Here is a 26,108-nt window from a genome sequence, read left to right on the forward strand (position 1 = left end):
TATCTAGTGTATTTTTCATAGAAATGATCTGACATCATAAAAAGCAAATTTTATCAAAAAACTTTTTGATTATCTATATTGTTTAACTTGTAGTTTAACCTAACTTGCACATAATTTTTTAATTTAAAAGCAATAATTTTTTTTCTTGACAATATGGTGAACTTTAATATAACTAAACTCACTTTATAACTTAATTTTTGTAATATTCGTTTTTTAGCAATTAGAGTAAAAATTAATTAGGATACAATTTCTAATTTGAAAGATATATGAAATTTCATCAGTTTTTCCAATTAAATAAATATACAGGTTTTCTAAAAATATCTAATTTACTTATTATTTTGACATATCTACTAACTTTAATTTTTTTTGTTTTTAGGTATTTATGTTCTTTTTTAAAAATAAATTAAGAATGATTCAGAACCACGGATGTGTGTTCAGAACTGACTCCTTTCGGCCCAATTTAATTAGATATGTTATAAAACTTACAAATAAATGATTTTTTTTTCAAACGCAACAAAAGTATTAATTTTGGCGACGTGATTGAAAAATAAAAGTAATTTTAATGCCTAGGCATAAAAATAAAGCACTTTTACGCATAGCAATAAAAGTACGAAAATATATTATTAAACTGGATATAAAAGTACAAATTCAACGAGTGTAACCATAGTTTCGATAGTACTGCATGATCGAATAAAAACGGCCTCATGATGGCTATGAAAATGAAGATCGCTGTCATTTTATATGTAAATTTATATGGAAATGTCATCGATTGTCATTTCATAGCTATCGCTGACGCCGTTTTATTCGGATCATACGGTATACTTAGTTACAAAGGGTAATAATACTTTTAAATCTTGTTATATTATTTGCAAAGTTTGAAATTGTTTAAAAAAATATTTGTGACGTTTGAAAAAAATAGCATGTCCTATTCGGAGTAAAAATGACGGTTTGTGCCTATGGCCTGTAATGAAATAAATTATTTTATAATATGAAAAATTGTTTACCTTTTTATTTTTTATAGATTATTGTCAAAAAAGTGATTGGGTGCAGTATTAGTAATAAGAATAATACACAATGGTCACAGTGGTCGGCTATGAAATAATGATTGCTGTCATTTTATATTTAAAATTATATGGGGAATGTCATCGATAATCATTAACAAGCTAACTGGACGCCGTTTTTTTTCGATCATACAGTACTATACAATTGAAAAAAAATTGCTGCTCTTCCAGCTGTTTTTTTTTTGATTTTACAGTATTTATATATATTTATATGTAATTTGTTTTAATCAACTTTACATATTACGGTTTTTATGAATTCCTTTGCTCACATATTTTGTTCTTATTATTTTACCGGTTTTGTCTCAAGGCACTCAGGCAAGAAATACCTAATTATTAATGTTAAATTATTATTAACTACTTTTAGGGGTCGTTACAGGTAGTCTTTGCTATACACAGAATAACTAATTAACTAGTTACTTTACTACGAATAAGCTCTCCATAGTCTTTACTTTCACTCTCATTAACATAATTGGAATAAAGTGAAAAAGAAATTTCTGTAAATTTCAGAATTTTCCCTTTTTATTATTTTCTTGACAATTTGGAGATCTTTTTTTATAAAGTACTTTTTTATAACTTTATACCGTAATTTTGTAATTTTAATAAATAAAATGTTTTTTAGCAATACAGAGTATTGCAACCACAGCTGCAACTTTAAGATAGATATTTTTTTCTGGTTATATTTGAAAAATTAATTCAGATCGATACATTTTTTTAGTTTGAAAAATATTTGAAATTCTATCAGCTTTTGCAATTTAAAATACAGGTTTTCTAAAAATACCTTAACTTATTATTTTGACATACTAACTTAAATCATTTTTGCTTTTAGGTATACTCGTTCTTTTTTAAAAATAAATTCATATTGATTCTCAGACTGATTAAAAATATTTTAATCTAGAAAGATAATAATACAAATAAATATACTTAAAAAAATATTTATTACATAGAATAGGTATACTAGAGTTGGCATTTCAGGCCTTGGGTGCCGATTTTTGTGTGTATGAAGAGTACGGTCAACACGCTTAGTAAAATAAGATGTGTACTATTTGTATTTGGCAGAATAAGTTGTGGATTTTGTTTCTGAAAACAATAAATTTATTATATTACGACTTTGCTGCACACATGTATGGATAATTTATTTACCTTTATGCTTTAATGTTCAGACTTTACTGTAGTTTACGCTGCATCATTCTAAATTGTTCCCGAAGGGTATCCTGAAGACTTTATACATTTGTCCTACGTCAGATATTTTTCTGTAATCTTATATCATTGTCCTGACAAGATCTTCTAAATAAAGTATTCGAAAATACCCATGTTCTGTCTAAGCAGGTTTTTTTATCCTAGAGCTTAATATTCAATAAATCTACAAAATAAATGAGTTAACGAGGTTATAAATAGAAAACAAAAATAAATGCCTTTATAGGATCAGTCCTCTTAAATGTGCTATGTGATACACGATTGATACGATTTTCATGTATATGAAGAGTATGGCCAATATGCTTATTACAATCAGATGTATTGAACTTGGTATTGAATGCATAGGAAATCATCAGATTAAGTGTGGTTATGTAATAAATATTTTATATTTTTCTATCTCCGACCAGATCACCATAGCGATTCACACCTACACGCGTAAACACCAACCTAAGGCTTGCCGATATGTCCTTGTGCTAGAAGTATAATATAAAGGTCTGTGGTCTAGGAAGGCTGACACTTATGTCTCATATAATCGAAAAAACGGCGTCCAGTTGGCTTGGAAATGACGATCCTTGACATTCCCTATATAATTTTACATATAAAAGACACCGATCTTCATTTCATAGCCATCACTGACGCCGTTTTTTTTTCGATCATATTGTACCTACCACATGGTACATACCTACCTATCTCATATATCATATGCCTTATGGTTTTAAAGATGATAAATTGTCTTTTGTATTATGCGTATAGCTGTAATTCAAAAGAAATACATTTCGTAAAATACCACAATGTTATAGTGAATAGATTCATAATAAAATACTTACTAGTTTGCTTTTCCAGTTTAACGGTACTTATTTATCAGTTTTTAATCAGTTTTCCTTTGAGTTTCAGATTTCTTAACCTTAAAATTTTCACTCTTTTAAACCATCTCATTTTTGCTCATATTTTTATAATTACTTATTATGCCTAATACATGCCCGTGCTGTTTCCTGAAGAATGAATTTTTGTAAGCTACGATCTTGCAATTAAAACAATATCACATACCTGGAACCTGAAAGGACATCATGTGGGAAAAATAATTAAGAACATTTTTTCCGCAAATCACGGCTAATTTATTTTCAGGAATTTGTGGATAGCTTAATATTTTCTAAAAATTGTTAATCGTTTTACAGCTTTTGTTTGAATACATATTATCTAGATACACACCTGAGATTTCAACCCATGTAGACGTATTCTTATATAAAAAACACATTATCAAAGGTAATCGTGTTGCTATCACTTTCATTTTGTTTATGCTTTATTTGTAAATATTTCCGGATTATTTTATATCAGGTTCTATTACATTATTCATAACATTATTCGTCAATGTTCATAAAAATTATAATTTTAAACTTTTTCTGAGGTTAATCTTGTCAAATTCCAAAACAAAACAAGATTGAAAAGTATGCGACGTTGACAGATTTAGTACGTTAGCCAGGACAAAATTCCTGAAACAGGAATTTTTAGGACTACCGAACATGCCCGAAGTGACGTTCGGTTGGTAGGACAAATACCCCGTAGGACGAATACCGCTGAGAACCACATCTGTCCTAATGAGCATCTGTCCTGTACCAGTTGTTCGCAGAGTCGTCCACCGAACGCGTCCCGAACGTTAAAAACAGCGCGTTGTCAGGTTGTCGCATTTTCAAGAAGCAATTACCAAAAATTTTCTGTATCGGAAAAGAGTGTAAGGTATTTATATTATGTAAATATAAAATAAAATAGACTAGAGACTTAATTAAGGATTCTGGTTGACATATTTAATAATAATTACAAGGTTTTATCTAAATTATTTTCTTGTGTGTTTAGTTGCCTATACCTAATTTCTAAAAATAGTTTATATTATGCATTGTTTTGTTTTTTTTGCTCACAAATAAGAAATGTTTTATAGTTTATATTATAAAAATCAATGATTATACATTTTATTTACACCCCTTTACATTGTTTTGTGTACTACCAAGAGTATATTTCTGTGACCTCTATGATAAATGGGCCCACAAACAGTTTTATTACTTAATGCTTAGATTAAAATATTTAATTATAAATAAACTCCTTTAATCTATGATTAAATTTAATAATATATTTTGTACATTAAATATAATAGACTAGAGTCCAATTAGAGTTTACTGACATAATTACTAAAGTTCATCTAAAGTTACAAGATTTTTATATGTATTTTGGTTGCCTATGACAGTGAGGGCAGGCGTTTATTTAATCCCACAAATAAATGTTTTATGGTTTTTATTATAAACAAGGATTAATTTATTATACACCCCTTACACCTTCACAAAGATTCCATAAATATGTCAGACCTCTTATATTAAAATGGACAAGGTTTATTAGTCAATGTTTTAGTTACCCATCAGCGTCTTTAATAAAATCTAATGTATTCTATCTAGTGTATTTTTCATAGAAATGATCTGACATCATAAAAGCAAATTTTATCAAAAAACTTTTGATTATCTATATTGTTTAACTTGTAGTTTAACCTAACTTGCAATATTAATTTTTTAATTTAAAAAGCAATAATTTTTTTTCTTGACAATATGTAGAACTTTAATATAACTAAACTCACTTTATTTAATTTTTTGTAATATTCGTTTTTTAGCAATTAGAGTAAAATTAGGATACAATTTCTAATTTTGAAAGATATATGAAATTTCATCAGTTTTTCCAATTAAATAAATATACAGGTTTTCTGGGGTAAATATCTAATTTACTTATTATTTTGACATATCTACTAATCCTTTCTTTTAATTTTTTTTTGTTTTAGGTATTTATGTTCTTTTTTAAAAATAAATTAAAGAATGATTCAGAACCACGGATGTGTGTTCAGAACTGACTCTTCGGCCCAATTTAATTAGATATGTTATAAAAACTTGCAGCGTAAATGATTTTTTTTCAAACGCAACAAAAGTATTAATTTTGGCGACGTGATTGATAAAATAAAAGTAATTTTAATGCCGCATAAAATAGTTAATTTTTACGCATAAGCAATAAAAGTACGAAAAATATTATTAAACTGATATAAAGTGTCAAATTCAACGAGTGTAACCATAGTTTCGATAGGTTAGGCGATCGAATAAAACGGCCTCAGCGATGGCTATGAAATGAAGATCGCTGTCATTTTATATGTAAATTTATATGGGAATGTCATCGATTGTCATTTCATAGCCATCGCTGACGCCGTTTTTATTCGATCATATGGTATAATTAGTTACAAGGTATTACTTTTAAATCTTGTTATATTATTTGCAAAGTTTGAAATTGTTTAAAAAAAATATTTGTGACGTTTGAAAAAAATAGCATGTCCTATTCGGAGTAAAATGACGGTTTGTGCTTATGGGCTGTAATGAAATAAATTAATTTATAATATGAAAAATTGTTTACCTTTTTTATTTTTATAGATTATTGTCAAAAAAAAGTGATTGGGTGCAGTATTAGTAATAAGAATAATACACAATGGTCGCGGTCGGCTAGAAATAATGATTGCTGTCATTTTATATATTTACAATTATATAGAATGTCATCGATAATATTAACAAGCTAATTGACGCCGTTTTTTTCGATCATACAGTACTATACAATTGAAAAAAAAATTGCTGCTCTTCCAGCTGTTTTTTTGATTTTTACAGTATTTATATGGTGGCTTATATGTAATTTTGTTTTAATCAACTTACATATTACGGTTTTTATGAATTCCTTTTGCTCACATATTTTTGTTCTATTATTTTACCGGTTTTGTCTCATACTCAGGCAAGAAATACCTAATTATTAATGTTAAATTATTTCTTTTAGGGTCGTTGAGGTAGTCTTGCTATACACAGAATAACTAATTAACTAGTTACTTTACTACGAACAAGCTTCCATAGTCTTTACTTTCACTCTCATTAACATAATTGAATAAAGTGAAAAAGAAATTTCTGTAAATTTTAGAATTTTCCTTTTATTATTTTCTTGACAATTTGAGATCTTTTTATAAAGTACTTTTTTATAACTTTATACCGTAATTTTGTAATTTTAATAAATAAAATGTTTTTTAGTTAATACAGAGTATTGCAACCACAGCTGCAACTTTAAGATAGATATTTTTTTCTGGTTATATTTTGAAAAAATTAATTCAGATCGATACATTTTTTTAGTTTGAAATATTTGAAATTCTATCAGCTTTTGCAATTTAAAATACAGGTTTTCAAAATAGCCTTAACTTATTATTTTGACATACCAATTTAAATCATTTTTTGCTTTTAGTATACTGTTCTTTTTAAAAATAAATTCATATTGATTCTCAGACTGATAAAAAATATTTTAATTTGTAAAGATAATAATACAAATAAATATACTTAAAAAAATATTTATTACATAGAATAGTGCTACTAGAGTTGGCATTTCAGGCCTTGGGTGCCGATTTTTGTGTGTATGAAGAGTACGGTCAACACGCTTTAGTAAAATAAGATGTGTACTATTTGTATTTGGCAGAATAAGTTGTGGATTTTGTTTCTGAAAACAATAAATTTATTATATTACTACCTTTTATGCACACATGTATGGATAATTTATTTACCTTATGCTTTAATGTTCAGACTTTACTGTAGAAGTACGCTGCATCATTCTAAATTGTTCCCTAAGGGTATCCTGAAGACTTTATACATTTGTCCTCGTCAGGATATTTTTCTGTAATCTTATGTCATTTAAACCTGACAAGACTTTCTCTAAATAAAGTATTCGAAAATGCCCCATGTTCTGTCTAAGCAGGTTTTTTTATCCTAGAGCTTAATATCCAATAAATCTACAAATAAATGAGTTAACGAGGGGTTATAAATAGAAAAACAAAATAAATGCTCATAGGATCAGTCCTCTTAAATGTGCTATGTGATACACCTATTGGATACGATTTTCATGTATATGAAGAGTATGGCCAATATGCTTATTACAATCAGATGTATTAACTTGGTGGCTGAATGCATAGGAAATCATCAGATTATGTGGTTATGTAATAAATATTTTATATTTTTCTATCTCCCCACCAGACCATAGCGATTCACACCTACACGCCAGAAACACCAACCTAAGGCTTGGCCGATATGTCCTTGTGCTAGAAGTATAATATAAAGGTCTGTGGTCTAGAAGGCTGACACTTATGTCTCATATAATCGAAAAAATTAAATGTCCAGTTGGTTTGGAATAACGTGATCCTGACATTCCCTATATATAATTTTGCCATATAAAAGACACCGATCTTCATTTCATAGCCATCACTGACGCCGTTTTTTTTTCGATCATATTGTACCTACCACATGGTACATACCTACCTATCTCATATATCATATGCCTTGTTTTAAAAGATATAAATTGTCTTTTGTATTATGCGATAGCTGTAATTCAAAATATTTCAGAAAATACCACAATGTTATAGTGAATAGATTCATAATAAAAATACTTACTAGTTTGCTTTTCCAGTTTAACGGTACTTATTTATCAGTTTTTAATCGTTTTCCTTTGAGTTTCAGATTTCTTAACCTTTTAAAATTTTCACTCTTTTTTAAACCATCTCATTTTTGCTCATATTTTTATAATTACTTATTATGCCTAATACATGCCCGTGCTGTTTCCTGAAGAATGAATTTTTGTGTTACGATCTTGCAATTAAAACAATATCACATACCTGGAACCTGAAAGGACATCATGTGGGAAAAATAATTAAGAACATTTTTTCCGCAAATCACGGCTACTTATTTTCAGGAATTTGTGGATAGCTTAATATTTTCAAAAAATTGTTAATCGTTTTGGCTTTTGTTTTGAATACATATTATCTAGATACACACCTGAGATTTCAACCCATGTAGACGTATTCTTATATAAAAACACATTATCAAAGGCAATCGTAAGCTTGCTATCACTTTCATTTTGTTTATGCTTTTATTTGTAAATATCATTTCCGATTATTTATCAGGTTCTATTACATTATTCATAACATTATTCGTCAATTGTCCTCATAAAAATTATAATTTTAAACTTTTTCTGGAGGTTAATCTTTGTCAAATTCAAAAACAAAACAAGATTGAAAAGTATGCGACGTTGACAGATTTAGTACGTTAGCCAGGACAAAATTCCTGAAACAGGAATTTTTAGGACTACCGAACATGCCCGAAGTGACGTTCGGTTGGTAGGACAAATACCCCGTAGGACGAATACCGCCACCTCATACCGCCACCTCAATTGTCGGAGCGACTCGTTTAAAGTCGGAATATTGTTGTGTTTGTCTTGTGATGCGTTGGAACCAGGGGGGTGACAGTGAAATAGGAAAATTGGAAACAGTCATTAGTGTCATTCCTGTCATTCTCCTCACGACAAGTATGGCCGCCTAGACAAGGACAGGGGTGCAACTTTGTTCATGTTTCAAAGCGATAGCAAAGTAATTTGTAGCTTGATGCACTATGTTCAGTAGCAACATCGATTCGTAGCGATATTCTGATTTCTCGCTTTGTGGCGAGGCGACAGTCTAGACACGTGTGCAAGAGTGTGATAGTGATACCATATTTCGCAGCATTTGAGCGACAATAGCGGTAATGAACATGGTATCGATCTGGTTTTGACATCGCTTAAATGGTTGCTAACTTGAACAAAGTTGCACCCCCGGCATTGCTTTGTCTAACTATTGTCTAACTTCACAGTTTATAATTGACAGATTTCAGTTTCAGAGACAACTTCAGATTTTGTTCTAGAATGTAAATTCGAAAATATTCGACGCCATTTTAATTCATTCCGTTTAGTTTCGTTTTGGAAGTTCAATTTAATATTTCGGCTGAAATTTATAAATATAATGGTAATAAAGTATATATAATATATATTACATGAAGAACTTCTGGAGAAAATGACGTTTCTGCAGTAGTAGGTATGTCCCATGTATATGAAAATAGTAAATAAACACTGTTTTTACATTTTTTAGATGCAAGAAAATGGTGTTATAATATCTTTTGATCGGCGATTTTTCTGAAAATGGAAGCACTACAGCAAGGTAAGATCATTTTAACTATAGCCAACATTAGTTATCTCCAGTATGTGCGATTTATCGTCAATACCGCAATAAATCGGACTCGATAATCTGATTATGTTATCCACCAAAAGTCTTTTTGCTTCTTTTTGATTAATAAGCCAGGCCCTCTTTGGGAATAATGGACGCTTTTTTTAAACAGTATATTTATATTTTATACCTATTGATATTTTTACATTGTTAATTTTAGTATATAAAAAATTGTTTTTCTGTTTCTAGGTTTTTGTATAAGGCCCTGTTTTCATGTTCTGTGTCCGTTTTTCTGCCCTTTGAAGTCTGCGAATACGTGTGTTTATTTACAAATTACTGTAAGTCATTCTATACCTTAACTAATTTATTAAAAGTACATATAATTAACTAATTGGCTGAAACAATACAATCCTCTTTATATTTTTATATTTATTTAGTCACGTTGTTCCATATTTCAAATAAATATATGTGAATAAATAATTTTTTGGTTTTATTTATGAAAAGAAAAATACAAAATACATTTGAACTGGGAAAGAGGACCCGCCATTGAATAACCGGAAACGGAAATGAGAATTAAGCCATCATGTCCTTATCATGTCAACCTGTCAATTGGAAAATTAGTTCTCCAGACGACAACGAAGGCTTTCGGTGGCGTATCGTGTTTCCACGATTTAACACAGAGTTGACACTTCTTTCTAGTTAATTATTTTATGGTTGGGTTGGAACCATGGTACAAAGAATACAAGGTATGATCGATAGCGGCTCCAATTTCGTTCAGTTCGCGCATACCACCTGTGACGTCACCAGGAAAATAATGAATAAATAAAAAATAAAGAAAGTTGACAGGAGATCTGCATTTTTTGGGGTTATGGTTAAGAATTGTTTATTTTTAAGACTTTTTAGTTCGTTTAATTTAACAATTACTAAACCAGCAGTTCCAAAATATATTTAAAAATAATAATTATCTATTAACATGATTTGGACGATGGGTAAGAATACTAAATTTATTTCTATATTCGGTATAAAATTGTTTATTAGGTTTTTCCTTATTTGCGATGTTTATGGTAAACAATTTTCATTTTCATTGCCTCTGAATTCACATGAGGACAGAGTTGAGGATATCTATGGAAAAAGTAAACCAAGAGGAATTGTTACATCATTTAAAAAAATGTTGGAAGTTTATTGTTTCACATCGAAAAGTAGAAAATGCCAATGCAGATGAAATTATACGGTAATTGTGATAGATGTAATTCTAAGGGTGAAGTTTATTATAATTAGTGGAAGTAATACTAAGGGTGAAATTTATTATACTCATGACCTGTGCTTTTTATATGTAGATGTTTCTGGTTTTTTAGAATAAATCGGCTTTAACTCCAAAATTTAAAGGAAGTATTTGCATTACCCAGAATATGCCCATCAAGGATTATATAGCTCAAATTTCCTTTAATGGCAGGCAAAATTATTCAATGCAAATTAACTTTTTAAGACTGAAATATTAAATAGTTTACAATATGGTATATCACTAAAATATATATTACTTTAGGTACAATTAGGGCCCGATACATTTCAAAAGTAGAATATTATTTTATATTAAATGAGGTATTGTACTAACAATCAATTTATATTAATAACGGAGAGATTAAAAAATAACGGAATAAATAGTTCTTTCTTTTATACTACAAAAATAAACTATAGAATACAACAACAGTATTAAAAAAATAAATAAAAGTTATGTCCCGGCCGAGATTCGAACTCGGGTCTCGCTTCCTAGCCGCCCAACTCCTTACGCACTGCTCCACAGTAACTTGCTTAGCGATAATTCAATGACGGTATATAAACAAAAAAACAGGTTTATAACAATATCTTGACGATTTGAACTGGCGCGCGGAGCGTGCTGACCAATAGCGCCTGTTATCACCTGTGACGTAGCGACCAACCTGCGCAATATCATACCTTGTATTCTTTGTACCATGGGTTGGAACTAGAGGTGGGCCAGTCTGCGATTTTTGTGGAGCTGCTACGCTCTGCGACTGCTCCAATAAAAGCAGTTAAGTAAGATTTTCGGAGCAATTAACCTATAAATTAAAAATGTAGTCGGTTAATTGCTCCGAAAAATCGCACTGGTGTTCGGCTGTTCGGCACCGTTCGTTGCATTTACTAAAAAAGTACAGGACTATAGGTGTGATTATGATAGGGCAACATCATCGTCTAGTTTTTGCTTATTTATATCGTATGATCGAAAAACGGCGTCAGCGATAGCTATGAAATGAAGATTGCTGGCATTTTATATGTAAAAATTTATGGGGAATGTTATCGATTGTCATTTCCAAGCCAACTGACGCCGTTTTTTTATTTCGATCGGGTAGTGGCGATTTTAACGTCTGTGCATCGGGGTAAGTCACCGACGGCCTCAGCGTTCTCCGGCCCTTGCGAACAAGATTCGAACTTTTCCGAACTACGGGCCTTAGAGCTCTTAATCGCGGCTGTACGGTACTATACTGATGTCTTAGTTTGATAGATGTTGCTATATTAGTCTATTCAGAAGAATTTGAGTGTTTCTAAGTACCAAGCACTTGTTATAAATATCTTAAAGAGTCTGTTCATTTTCACAGAGTGATGGGCCCATGGTAAAAACTAATGTTATATTCAATTCAAAGTAGAAACTGTCAAAAAAATCTTTATTAGTGACCGGTTTCGGCTATTTAGCCATCATCAGACCTTAAAAATAGATATAAATAATAAAACTTATATGAATGTATATGATCAAATAAAAAGATTTAGATATACAACAAAAACACAGATACAAACAACTAACAAATAAACATACTAACAAGTTAAAATTACCTTGTCAAAAAAACATCTGTTTGTGATTATTATAATACATAAATATCTTATTTAGATTCATGAAAGAAAAAGCGAACGCTGCTACGTTTCCCCGTTCCCAAATCCCAACAGCTCCAGTGCACACAGAATATACTCAATATACTATGGTCCAGTCGACTGCGACCTGCGACGACTGTGACTGAACAGTCTGACCGGGCGACGGGGCTAGAGCATTTTCAGAATTTACACTATTGCCTGCTATTATTGTTCGCTTGCTACTCACGATGCGCAGATGTCTCAAACTTGTAAACTGCTCCGAAATGTCACTGCGATTTTCTTGGAACTGGAGCAGTCACATACTGCGACGTTAGTGGAGCTGTGACAAAGTAGCGGACTGCGATTTCACAACCCACCTCTAGTTGGAACCAGGGGGGTGACAGTGAAATAGGAAAATTGGAAACAGTCATTAGTGTCATTCCTGTCATTCTCCTCACGACAAGTATGGCCGCCTAGACAAGGACAGCATTGTTTTTGTCTAACTATTGTCTAACTTCACAGTTTAGAATTGACAGATTTCAGTTTCAGAGACAACTTCAGATTTGTTCTAGAACAAATTCGGAAAATATCTGACGCCATTTTAATTCATTCCGTTTAGTTTCGTTTTGAAGTTCATTTTAATATTTCGGCTGAAATTTATAACATAAAGGTAATAAAGTATATAAAATATATATTACATGAAAACCTTGAGAAACGACGTTTCTGCAGTAGTAGGTATGTCCCATGTATATGAAAATAGGTCGTAAATAAACACTGTTTTTACATTTTTAGATGCAAGAAAATGGTGTTATAATATCTTTGATCGGCGATTTTTCTAAAATGGAAGCAATTTACAGCAAGGTAAGATCATTTTAACTATAGCCAAATATTAGTTATCTCAGTATGTGCGATTTATTGTCAATAATGCAATAAAATCGGACTGATAATCTGATTATGTTATCCGACTAAAAGTCTCTCTTTGCTTCTTTTTGACGATAAGCCAGGCCTCTTGGGAATAATGGACGCTTTTAAACAGTATATTTATATTTTATACCTATTGGATATTTTTACATTGTTAATTTTAGTATAAAAATTGTTTTCTCTGTTTTCAGGTTTTGTATAAGGCTCCTGCTTTTCATGTGTTCCTGTGTCCGTTTTCTGTCCTTGAAGTCTGCGAATACGTGTGTTTATTTACAAATTACTGTAAGTCATGCTTATACCTTTAACTAATTTACGCTAAAAGTACATATAATTAACTAATTGGTATTGAAACAATAATAACTTATTTGGTATTTATTTAGTCACGTTGTTCCATATTTCAAATAAATATATGTGAATAAATACTCTTTTGGTTTTATTTATGAAAAGTAAAAAATACAAAATACATTTGAACTGAAAGAGGACCCGCCATTGAATAAATCGGAAACGGAAATGGCGCCGCTTCATCATGTCCTTATCATGTCAACCTGTCAATTGAAAATTAGTTCTCCAGACGATAACGAAGGCTTGCGGCGTATCGTGCTCTGATTTAACACAGAGTTGACACTTCTCTCTAGTTAATTATTTTATGGTTGGAACCATGTGCAATGTCTTCTTGATACCTGGACCCGAGCGCTCGTAAAATTATTCTGGGGTAAAATTGAGACTTGTGTGGGGGGCAAATGTGAGACACCTGTTGGAGTAAAATGAGACAGTAAATTTATGTTTTCTACTAGTAACTAGTTATTATTCTAGGATAACTGGAATTGTTTTCAAAAATGCCTAGAACATACGCGTTCCCAAATTAAAAAATATACAGCAAAGACTTGTGAAGCAAGCCATAAATCTTGTTAAACAAGGGAAGCTTGGGGTAAGAGAGGCAGCACGACACTTAGGAATCGACAAGTCCAAGCTTAGTAGGTCGCTTAACAACAAAAATAAGTCGAAACAAGGTAGAAAGCAAGCCTTATCAGTGGATCAAGAAGCTGATCTAACCCAAAAGATCACCGTGATGGCTAAATGGGGATTTGCTGTATCCAAAGAAGAAATTAAACGTTGAAACAGAATATATTAGGTTACTGATTATTTGTTGTTAAATTGGGGAACTACATGGGAATATTTTAGTGTAAATGTAGTAAACCTTATTAACATTCAATGCGTTCAAACACATGTCTTGTAGATGTCGCCGCTCATACCCATTTTATTAAATAAATCTGGTATGGATAAAATATCTGGATGAAGTAAATTTATTTCTACATTTATTCTTAACTTTTTTGCAAATAACGGCGGCAGCCTGTGGTTTAAAATTTCACCATACACTATTAGTTATTATATTTTGTATGAATTAACTTGGTGCTAGGTAAGATTTATCCATAATATTTAAGATCAGCAAATTTATATAATTTTCTAGCCATTATATAAAGAGTTTACAAAAGAGAGAGAGAAATACACGAGGAACTTAAACTATCGCCTTTTACTTCATCAAACCGACCCTCAAAATTTCCCTGTTACAACATGTTGTTCAAACTACGTCAATGAAAATAATTTTAAAACCGTTTTAATAATGGAAAACCCGAGATGACTGGTTTCTCGGATCGCTCTGCAAAAAGGAATGGACTAAGTCAAAAAAAAGATGGAACAGTTGAAAAGTGTCAAGAACTGCAATCAGTGACCCCTTTATCATCTATTCCTTTTATGATAAACTTGGGAAACAAGAAACTGGGATTACAAGATAAACCCTCACATATATTTAATCTAGACGAAACTAGTTTTATTTAGATCCCTAGTGGGGTGTCTCAGCGATAGGTGTTAGGATTGTAATACTTAAACTATTTTTTAATCTAATCCACTTGTTTTGGATAGGAAGGGTTCATCAGAGTATCGAAGGTTCCTGAAAGAAAATGTTACAACAATGGCCTGCATTTCGGGCAATTGAGGCATCTTTGCCGCCCTTAATAATATATCAAGGACAAAATTTATGGAGCACTTGGAAAGGAACGCAAGACATTGAAAATACATGCTATGCTGTATCCGACAAGGGGATGGATGACAACAGCGGTTTTTAATTTTGGTTTCAAAAGTTCTGCAAGATGGTCCAGCAAAGACCCCTTCTTTGTTATAATGGACGGGCATAGCTTCTCACTTGGCTACAGGGACCATAGAGCTTGCCATCCAGAATAACATTACCTTATTTAGCTACTCACCACATGCGACTGACCTTTTGCAACCACAGACAAATGCTGTTTTGGACCTTAAAATTAAAATGGAATCAAAACTTATAGAGTGGCAAAGATTAAACCAAAGGAAGCTCACCAAATGTGAGTTTGCAAATATGATCTGTGAACTATGGAATGAGGAATTTCACGAGATGTCATAAAACTATCGTTAGAAACTACTGGTCTGTGTCCCTGTTCTAAGGAAAAATACCCAAAAGAAAGATTCTAATGAAGTGAATAAAGATATAACGAATGCACAACGAGATACTGTACTAAATAGTAGTATGTATAATTTTAAATGCCTACATGAAATTGAAACAAAGTGGAAGAACCTAATAGAGAAGATAAACACAGAGAGGGAGAAGAAAAAGATAACAGAAACCCGAGGAAAATAGATAATAATGAAATTAATTTGGCATCCACAGGTCAAATATTTCAATCGCGGGCACAGCTTCATCGCCCACCACGTTCAAGAAATTCTTGTTTGCCAAAATCAATAAAACAAATCCTGAGACTAAGACAAGACGTAAGATTAATTCAAACTCTATGGCTCCCCTTACGAGTGCTGAATATTTAGAAAGCATTAAACAAAAGAAGTCATTCAAAAGGTAGAGTTCAAACAAAAAGGTACAAAAGAAAAATGCCCAATAGATTTAGTTCCAAGTTCTTCCTCAGAAAGTGAAGTCAAGGTATTCTTCAAGACGAAAGTGATGTGGATAATATGACGTTAGCTGACCTAGTTGAATCCAATTCAGATAACGAATTTGAGCCTGCTCAAATGAGATACATTCCGGAGACTATGTTTTAATAAAGTTTGCTACAAAAAGAAACTGGTACATTACGTTGCGTTAGTAGAAAATATCAAGGAAAGTGAGTACCGCGATCGTATATGCGTCGACAAGTGAACAAATTTTGTATTTCCACCGTGCTTGAAAATTATAACAATGTGGACAAAGACGATATTGTAATGAAATTACCTCCCCTAGTTGCCAAGGAGGAACCGCTAGAATGTCCCAAAGCTTGCTTTTCCGATAGATCTTCAAAAGTTTTCTGTTAATTAGCTAAATGTTTTATTATACTTACCCTACGTTCTATTTTTTGCTAGAATTTACTTATTAGTTTATGGACTTGTTTTGTTAAACAGCATATAGAGTTTTTCCCATTTTTTGGAAATTAAACAGTACAAATTAATAATTCACAAAATGTTGTGTCTTATTTTTATACTTACCTGTATCAGCGTTTTCCCCAGATCTAATAATATGATGGAAACCTTCGCTTTTACACCCTGTCTCATTTTTTTCCAAGCATGTCTTATTTTTGCCCCCAACGACAGAAAAAATGAGACAGATTTGTTTCATTGAAATACTTGTTTTGCGACATTTGGTGAATATAATGTAATTTCCCCGGGAAATTTTTACCCACTTTAGGTATTTTTTTATTTACTTATGCTCAGTATGATCGAGAAAAAACGGCGTCAGCCAGGGCCGGCGGAAGGCAAATATTGAGACCGGGCGAGTACCCTATATGGCGCCAAACAACCCCCCCCAAGAGTTATTATACCTCTTTTCTTCAATACTGTCCTTTAACTACAACTAAGCATATTTATGCTACTTTAACAATAAATTTTCACTTAAAGATACTTCAAAATTCTTCTCTTCTTTCAATCTTAGTGTGCGAACACAGTGCAAGCAAGGTTTGCCGCTTACTGGTAGTCAGCGCCAAACTGGGCACCTATTCTTGACATCGTTCGCAATTTTGCGTATACGCATCACGTGTATTGTTATAAACAGGGTATCCCAGAAATAAGTGCAAGTATTTTAAGGGGTGATAGATCTCTATTAGAGGTGGGAATTCTAGTTCCTTGGGAGGAACTAGTTCCTTGGTTCTAGTTCCTCCAGAGGAATAGTTCCTTGAACTAGGTCCTTAGTTCACAATAATTCCCGACTAACATTGACATCCCCGTTGCTTGCTAATGGATTTCGTTTTCAGTCAGAACTATTCGAATATATTTAACGGAGTTATTTTACTTTGAAAATTTCCAAAAAAAAAAATGATTTTTTGCTAAAATTTTGAGAACCACTGGATCTTTTCTGGATTTTCTTTCTTGTAACTTTAATTTACTACCTATGTTGACATATTATCAAGAAATAATTTTTTTTTAAATTTAAATAAATACTAAAAAAAATTCCAAAAAAAATTTTCAAAAAATTCCGAATTTTCAAAAAAAAAATATTTAGAAAAAACCTCATAGGCGTGTTTCTGGGGTTGAACTATACTACCAGTTAAGTTAAAATACTTGCACTTATTTCTGGGACACCCTGTATATGGTTACATAGTAGCGCCACAAAATAGAAATCAACCAGAACGCCGACTCTGCCGAATTTGATGACGTTTCACAAATCGCGACGCCATATTAGCAGCGGGCATAGACTTAAAATAAAATATAGACTACACTATTTACATCTCAACGCGGACAAACAACCTTTTTTGTACACATGTTTACTTCTGGGTACAGTCGACCGAGCCTTCCTCATCCAGCCTATGTTGTCACGTCTTTAATATTATCAATATTTTTTTTTTGTTATACACATATATTGAGATATTAATACTACAGTTTAATAAAGTAGGTTTTAATATTCCATATTTATTAAATAGTCCTTATACTACTAAATTATAAGTTTGACACTGTTTAATATGATGTCTCTTTGGCTAGCCATGACGCAACACCGATTAGAGGCAAGCGAGGGAGCCTATTCATTCATTTATTACCTTGTAGTACGTGTCCCACGTGTGCGGTAAAGCTTTGTTGCCGCTATCTCCCTGGTTGTATGTATTAACACTGCACGGTGGTATTAACGCATTTTCTTAGCTTGTAGTCCTTAAGTGTTTATTTTATTGACTTTTTTCTGTTCAAAAACTATAAAATATGGTTCGCCAGTGCCAAATTTGTAGAAGAAATTTCGACTTCAAAATAATCCATTTGCGTCTTGAAACGACTTTTTAATCGGTAGGCAACTCTCACTCTTACCCCATTACAGTCAGTGGCGTTGTTGTAGAAAGGCACTTATTTAGATAATATTTTTAGTAAAATGTAAAATCTGAATTTTTCTTTTACATTACATTATTTACTTACTTACATTGTAACAAAATCATACTATAACCCTGTTAATAATTAATAATGTTTTTATTAAAAATATGGTTTATTCTAAAATTATCTTCAGAATCTAAAATAACGTACAAGAATTTTTAAAATGATTACATTATGAAACAATATTTTTAATATACCGGGTCGTCTCAAAAAGTGGCTCAACCCTATAACTTTTTTTTATTTTGATAAAAAACAGATTTAAAGCAGTTAGTAGGTATATGACATAAATTAGGATTGGCTGATCGCATTCAATTGTTTTTGGTCTCTTCCTGTTTCACCGAAATGATTACATCTTGATTTTAAAGGCACTCTCGGTATATTGCTGCTGCTTTATTCGATAAAAAATGACACTCTGAATAGAATGACTTATCATGTCAACTTTTTGACATTGTCGCTTAAAACATATCCTATTTTAAATTTCAATCCAGTTTTTTCAACTAATTAGGTTTTTAATCAAGGAGCCTTGGAAAATAGTTTTGATCTAGTTTTCGTGTGTCTTGTCTAGGCTCGGTTAAAAGATGTACAAATCGTATTTTAATCATATACATATATCAAGTTAAATGGAACAAGGGTGACTCATTAGCATATTTGGAAAAGCATTTTTAAGTGAATATATTGGATACCTCACACACTTGGTATTTCGAGTCAAATTGTCGTTATGAACCGCGTGTTACACCAATTAAACCATATGCGAAAATGTCAAAGTTGACATATGATATGTCATTCTATTCAGAGTCATTTTCATCGAATAAAGTAGAATATACCGAGGGTGCTGCTTGTAATTAAAGTTATAGTCATTTCCGGTGAAACAGGAAGTGACCAAAACAATTGAATGCGTCAATCAATCCTAATTTATTTCATATACTAACATACTAAATCTTGTTTTTTATTTGAAAATATAAAAATTCGTGATGAGCTAATTTTTGAGACGTGCACCCGGTATAATAAAGACAGTACCGAGTTAGCCAAATGTGTTTTTATTTTATCCACTTCCTATCACCTTCCTTGCTTTAATGGAACAGATTTATGTTTTCTAATTTACATAATATCACTTTAACTAGAGAAAAAAATTACAACAATCATATTTTTTTTCTCCCTGTCGCCGTTTCTATTATATCTGTGGAATAGATCCTGTTTTGATTAATATTAGGGTTAAATGTTTGCCAAAATTAATAATTTATTATTAATTTCAAAAATTACCTAATTTCGATTATAAAATTTCTTCTATAACGTGTATTTCATTATTTTTATCCTTTTTGGACTCTAATTGTTTTTTCTTTATTTAAAAAACTGTCCTAAATCTTAATAAAATATAAAAAGTTTAAATACGATATATTTTTAATTTAATTATAGCTTCATTAAAATAAAAAAATTACCCGGCTATGATACGGAGAGTTCAGGTGTTGAGAAACGAAAGACAGTGTTGTGTTTCTCGGCAGAGCGTCGTCAGGGAACGACCGTTACGACAGAGACAACCTATCTATCGCTCGTGTCGCACTCGTTATAACCTAAAACAATAACACAACAATAACAAGACAGTGTCTGACCGCATGTTCCAGCTATTTATGAATGAGATGCTCAGTCTATATTTTATTTTAAGTCTATGGCAGCGGGTAACTCTCAGGGCCGGATTAAAACACTTTCGCAGTCTGTTGTCAGGGTTATATTGAATAAGTATTTTTATTATCTGATAGGTATGTGATTACAGACTGAACGTAATACGTTATTTCGAAAGGTAAAGTTTATATTGTATAGATACCACCACATGTAATTTTTATGCAGCAGTTTTTTTGCAATTAGTAGGTAGGCAGATAATATATGCGTAGTCAAAAATTTGGAAATGGGTAGAGATCGTGAATTTTAAAAATAAACTAAACCAATTAATTAAAGGTCAACTTTCTACTGAACCCTTGAGCTGCGTTTACTGGTTGGCAAAACCCGTGGTCATCCCTACACCTTTCTAAAAGTTTTATGGTGTGGGAAATTACGCAAATTGCGTTGCTATAGGTACTTTCTAAAGTGTAACAGTTTACAATCCTGAATTTATTTGTTAGAGGCATCGTTCTGCGTTTTGGGTACATTATCAAAAATAAAATGTTTTTTTAATGCTGTGGGAAAGTTTGCTTGAACACAATGTTACCCAGATAAATCGGGCTCATTATAATAATAAAATTATGATAGTATATAGGTAGGTAATAAGTATTGTGTTAAGATGGGTTATCACAGTTTAAAATAAAAACAATCTATGCATTTGTTTAATATCAATTTATTTCTCCTTATTAATAATTTATTTTTATTTGTTCCGCTTTAAAATTCGTATTTATGTGATATATTCCTATTATGCGATCGTCAGAATTCAACTAAACCCTGACCTGCCCTGACTAAACCGGTAACGCCGCTACATTGACAGGTGTTACCCGCTCATAAAGGAATTTTTAGGTTAGCCACCGTTTCGCGCGCATTTTGAGAGTCAACCTTCTGGCGACACAAACATGCGAAAAGATAGAGAACAAATGCGAAAAGATAGAGACGACGGCTACGGTGGCATAGCCACATGTGTCAAAAAAAACATAAAGTTCAACGTAATCAACAGCAATAGCAACAATATCTCGCAACTTCAAACACTCACCATGTACGATGATCTTAACATCACAAATGTTTACTCCCACCCCAATATAACATCTCGCCACAAGACTTAGAAACGACAATAGACATCAACAATAAGAAAAATATAATAATGGGAGACTTTAACGCACATCATGTGTACTGGGAAGCAAAAAACAACCACAGGGGATTAATCCTTATACAACTTTATTAACAAAAAACTTTTTCAATAATAAATAACGAAGCACCAACACGATTTGCCAACAACACCAATGAAAGTCCTTTAGACCTCACACTTGTCTCTAACAACCTCACTCTAAAAACAATATGGTCACTCATCCCAGACCCCGGATTTAGTGACCACTACCCAACAATGTGCACTCTGGTGGGCAACACAAACATCAGACATTCTACGTTTCCTAGGAAAAACTTCAGAAAAGCCAATTGGACAAGGTATGAAACTGAGATAGGCAAAATGACAAACCAATTAGACTTGAATGCTGGCTTTGACGACCTGCACAGCATAGTGGAGGCAGCAGCTCAAAAAAGTATACCAGAAACTAAGACAAACCAAATAAAACCACAAGGTAATCCATGGTGGGACCAGGAATGCTCCTCGATTGTCAAAGAGAGACGGAAAGCCATTAGCAACTTTAGATCCAGTCCCAACCTGCAGAATTTTATACAAGCAAAGAGACAAATCGCCTTATCAAAGAAACAATTGAATAGAAAAAAAAAGACAGCTTCAAGGAATTCTGTGGGACACTTAACAGAAATACAAACATAACCTATATATGGAACAAGATAAAGAAATTTGGTGGCACACACGCGAATGCAAGACTACCTATACCCAGTGACACAATATCCGAGGAAATACTAAAAGACAACTCAATAACAAACATAACACCAAACTTCTCACTGCAACCACTGGAGACAGCAGACCCTCCTTTCAATCTGGAAGAACTAACACATAGCCTCAAAGGAAAAACCAGTTCTGCCCCCGGAATGGATGAGGTTAACTATCCTATGCTAAGTCACCTAGGAGAAAAAGCAAGCAATATACTGTTAAACATCTACAATGAATGCCTACAAGGAAAACCTATCCCCGAAGCCTGGAAAAAATATGCCATCATTCCCATATTAAAGCCTAACAAGGACCCTAACAATCCAAAGAACTTTAGACCCATAGTCCTGTCGTCTTGTTACCTTAAAACGTTAGAAATTATCATAAAGAATAGACTAGACTGGAAACTTGAAAATATGAAGTACTTCAACCACTTTCAGACAGCATATAGAAAAGGAATGGGTACATACAACAACATCGCATACCTAACTACTGCTGTTACTAACGCCTTCACCCACAATCAGTCGGTACTTGCGGTATTTCTTGACATAAAATCAGCATACGACCATGTAGACATAGCAAAATTGTATAAAAAACTAGCAAATGCTGGAATCACTTCTAGTCTAAACAATCTAATATTTAGAATCAACTCCAACAGGGCGATGTTTATTAGAAATAAAGAAGGAGTTTGGATCGGCCCAGGGGAGGCCAATGCGGGAATTCCACAGGGTTCGCCGCTCAGCACCATTCTCTTTAACATATACATAAGAGATCTATTTCTTATATTCCGAAAACGACAACTTAGGGTACGCGGACGACATAACATTATTCACCACAGGCACGCAAACAACTTTATATGGCAGAAGAACTGAATAACTCATTGAAAAATCATGTCAAGGTGGGCTTCTTTAAAAAACCACAATCTTAGTATTTCGGAGGAAAAAAGCAAAGCGGTATGGTTTACGAAAGGCCGACGGTTACTCAACCCCCCTCACCTGCTGTACAATAATAAAAGAATTCCCTACACAGATAAAACCAAATACCTCGGCATAATACTACACAAAAACCTAAAATGGACCCCCCACATCACAGAACAAGTAAACAAAGCGCAAAAAGGTCTAAACATTATAAAGAATTTGACCAGAGTTTGGTGGGGTGCCGACCCGAAAACTCTCCTAGTAATCTACAACGGCATTGTAAAGTCGCACCTAGACTATGGTTCCATTTTCATTAAACCAACAAATAAAACCGGCCTAGAGAAGATAGACAAAACACAATTTCAATCCCTGAGAACTATTCTGGGATGCATGAAATCTACCCCGACATGGGCGTTATTGGCAGAGGCAAAAGAACAATCAATGGACCATAGAAGAAAAAATCTTTCCGTAAAATTTCTCCTAAAAATCTACTCTCATAATGACCACCCATTAACAACACTCTTAAAAAACATCAGGAAATCACTTGCAAAAAATGCAAACTTCTGGAGGAACAAGGAGACGCCTTATCTAGTCACTGCTCTGGGCTACCTAGACAAATACTCTAACAAAATATACAAAAATGACAGGGCACCATGCTACGAAATGCAACTACAACATCAGATAAAAATGATAAAGGTGATCGATCTGAATCTGGAAAAAAGCCAAGTTTCTAACAAAAACTTATTCTACGAAATCACCGAAAACATTAGATCCAACCACACGTTCATATATACAGATGCCTCCAAGGGTAAAAACAACGCGGGCTACGGAGTCTATTGCAACAATCCCCCTATCAACTATGCAGAAAGACTACCAGAGGAAGTAACAATTTGCACAGCGGAAATAGTTGCAATTAACAAGGCAATTATTATTTCTCTGTGCAAAGAGCTAAGAAATGTTGTAATCCTCTCAGACTCTAAAAGCGCCATTGACAAGATTCGATATCCCGGGGTAAACACTTCAAATGACTCGATCACACTATCAACCAAAAAACTCCTATTAGAAGCAAACAATAGCGGAACGAAAATACACCTAACGTGGATACCAAGTCACACAGATATAAGTGGAAACGAAGCTGCAGATAAACTCGCAAATATTGGAAGGTCACTCAATGTACCCAAGAACATCAAAATCGACAAGGCAGATATACTAGCAGTTATTAAACACAAACTTACAGAAGAATTTTCCCAAAAATGGAAAACAACAGCCACCAACAAGGGGGGATGGTACTCAGAAATCGTTAAAAAATTTCCCAAAACCAGATGGTTTGACAATTTAAAATACGCCAGAAGAAAGGACATAACCAACATCATACGACTTAAAACAGGACACTGTCGCACAAAGGTCCATCTGAATAGAATAGGAATAATTGACAGCCCACTTTGCGAGTGTGGAAAAATAGAAAATATAAACCATATATTCTTGGCATGCCCCCTGAGAACCTATCCTCAAACAGATCTATACACAAAACTAATAAAAGACGCCACACTACACCATTCAGTATGCAGACAGTGGCTCAGCCAACGTGCCAAGCTAAAAACCATTAATCTCATCAACGCTTTTATAGACAAAAACAAACTAGAATTATAACTTCAACCAATACATCCTCGTTTATTTAGGCTTGACACCACAACACCAATCCTCATCCATCCGATCCGCACCATTTGTGTAATGCTCCTCCGCGGGCGGGAGAGAGAAGAGTCTAGACCTTTGTTTGTGTTGTCCAGATACCAACAGTCACGATTTAACCAATGCAAACAAGCACACACTTCAGATATCCCTTACTTAAATGTAATTAGATTAATTTCAGGAACTAAAATCACTGATTGCAGCATGACGAAAAGTCAGACGGCCTGCAATCAAAACTAATGCGCTGGCAAATTGCACCTTCATAGGAAGCAGAGCCATAGAGCTGCCACAGTGAGGGAGGCAGCTCATCATTACCATACCATACCAACCTTCTGGTTGATTTCTATTTTGTGGTAGCGCCGCGCCGCGTCGCCGTCGTCTCGCGCTTATAACCTTGAAAAATTAAAGCGTGTTATCAAATCGGCTAGTTCACAGTAAAAACAGGCAGGCACGGTCAACCAGCGTTCACCGGCGTTCTCGCTTTTACCGGAACGAAAATTTATTTATTTCTGCTTTTGCACGCGCCGACGGCGCACAGGGGGTATTAAGAAATAAAAGTTGGCCAAAATTATGTTTTATGATTTTTTTTGCTTTTTTGCTAGTAATATTAATTATTAATTTCAGAGGGAGAGGCCGTTAATATGGAACCCCATTTTTCCTACACAATATTTTTCCCCTGCTCTGAAACCTTCCAATTGATCAAATAGGGCCATTCTGTGCAAAACTAAGCAATTGATGAGATGCTAGATGTTGAAAGTAATTTCTATATTTATAGACGATATTTGGTGTTGAGGATGGATGTTAGTTAGTAAAGACTATTTCCTTTAAGAATCTATTTAAATCAATGTTTTTGGCAGTGGCAAATATTGGCAATATTTTGCATATTCCGTTGAGACTTTAAAGCATTGAACGGATACTAATTTCCATGCGGAAGGTTGAATAGTCTTACACCTTATAAAATGCCTCTGATTTTAAATATAAAACATTATAAAGAAATAGAATAGAAGGAAATGCAAGCCAAGATAAAAAATATGGCATAAACAGAACAGAGCAAACAAACAAAGCTGGCTCTGTATCCATCATGGCAGCTTATTATGAACAATCGGCAAAAAGCACTACAAACAATTCCTTAATTATTTTTATAATCTTAGAAATATTCAGAATACACTCAAGATAATTCATACTTTTAACTGAAATATATTATTTAATACGACTTTAAAAAAAGCCACAACTAATAAACTAGAAAGCAGGTTTGTCATTACTGGTAGCCCGCGCCAATCTGGTGTCTATTCTTGACATCGTTCGCAACCTTTGCGTATACGCATCACGTGTATTGTTGTCAGGGTATCCCAGAAATAAGTGCAAGTATTTTAAAGGGTGGTAGATCTCGATAAAGAAACATATTTTCTCTTATCGTTTTTTCAATAAGTCCAAAATAACGGAGTTATTTATTTCTTAAAATTTCCAAAAATGATTTTTTGCTCAAATTTTGAGAACTTTCTTCATGTGCCTTCTCCTCATCGGAGAGGTTG

The 26,108-nt window shown here is 33.0% G+C and overlaps 1 protein-coding gene and 3 long non-coding RNA genes across 5 annotated transcripts; 1 reads left to right on the plus strand and 3 right to left on the minus strand.

The window, feature by feature from the left end:
• Positions 1-1,977: 1,977 nt before the first annotated feature.
• On the minus strand, positions 1,978-2,421 carry LOC115878623. Its single transcript, XR_004049573.1, has 2 exons — positions 2,202-2,421; positions 1,978-2,138 (listed from the first exon to the last, which is right to left on the minus strand). It is a non-coding gene; the product is annotated as an uncharacterized LOC115878623 (long non-coding RNA).
• Positions 2,422-2,530: 109 nt separating this feature from the next.
• LOC115878611 lies at positions 2,531-3,824 on the minus strand. Of its 2 annotated transcripts, none has more exons than XR_004049566.1 (5): positions 3,465-3,824; positions 3,303-3,405; positions 3,083-3,247; positions 2,942-3,008; positions 2,531-2,728 (listed from the first exon to the last, which is right to left on the minus strand). It is a non-coding gene; the product is annotated as an uncharacterized LOC115878611 (long non-coding RNA). The 2 variants fall into 2 exon arrangements; XR_004049572.1 differs by having other exon boundaries at positions 2,938-3,008.
• Positions 3,825-7,858: 4,034 nt separating this feature from the next.
• Positions 7,859-8,079, minus strand: LOC115878532. Its single transcript, XR_004049547.1, has 2 exons — positions 7,963-8,079; positions 7,859-7,909 (listed from the first exon to the last, which is right to left on the minus strand). It is a non-coding gene; the product is annotated as an uncharacterized LOC115878532 (long non-coding RNA).
• A 14,781-nt stretch (positions 8,080-22,860) lies between these two features.
• LOC115878881 lies at positions 22,861-24,537 on the plus strand. The gene has a single exon (XM_030895490.1). The coding sequence runs from the start codon at positions 22,861-22,863 to the stop codon at positions 24,535-24,537; it is 1,677 nt and encodes a 558-aa protein (XP_030751350.1).
• The last annotated feature ends 1,571 nt before the right edge of the window (positions 24,538-26,108 follow it).

The sequence above is a fragment of the Sitophilus oryzae genome, unplaced genomic scaffold, assembly GCF_002938485.1.
Source record: "Sitophilus oryzae breed Bouriz unplaced genomic scaffold, Soryzae_2.0 scaffold_1063_pilon_pilon, whole genome shotgun sequence".
Classification (NCBI taxonomy): Eukaryota; Metazoa; Arthropoda; class Insecta; order Coleoptera; family Curculionidae; genus Sitophilus; species Sitophilus oryzae.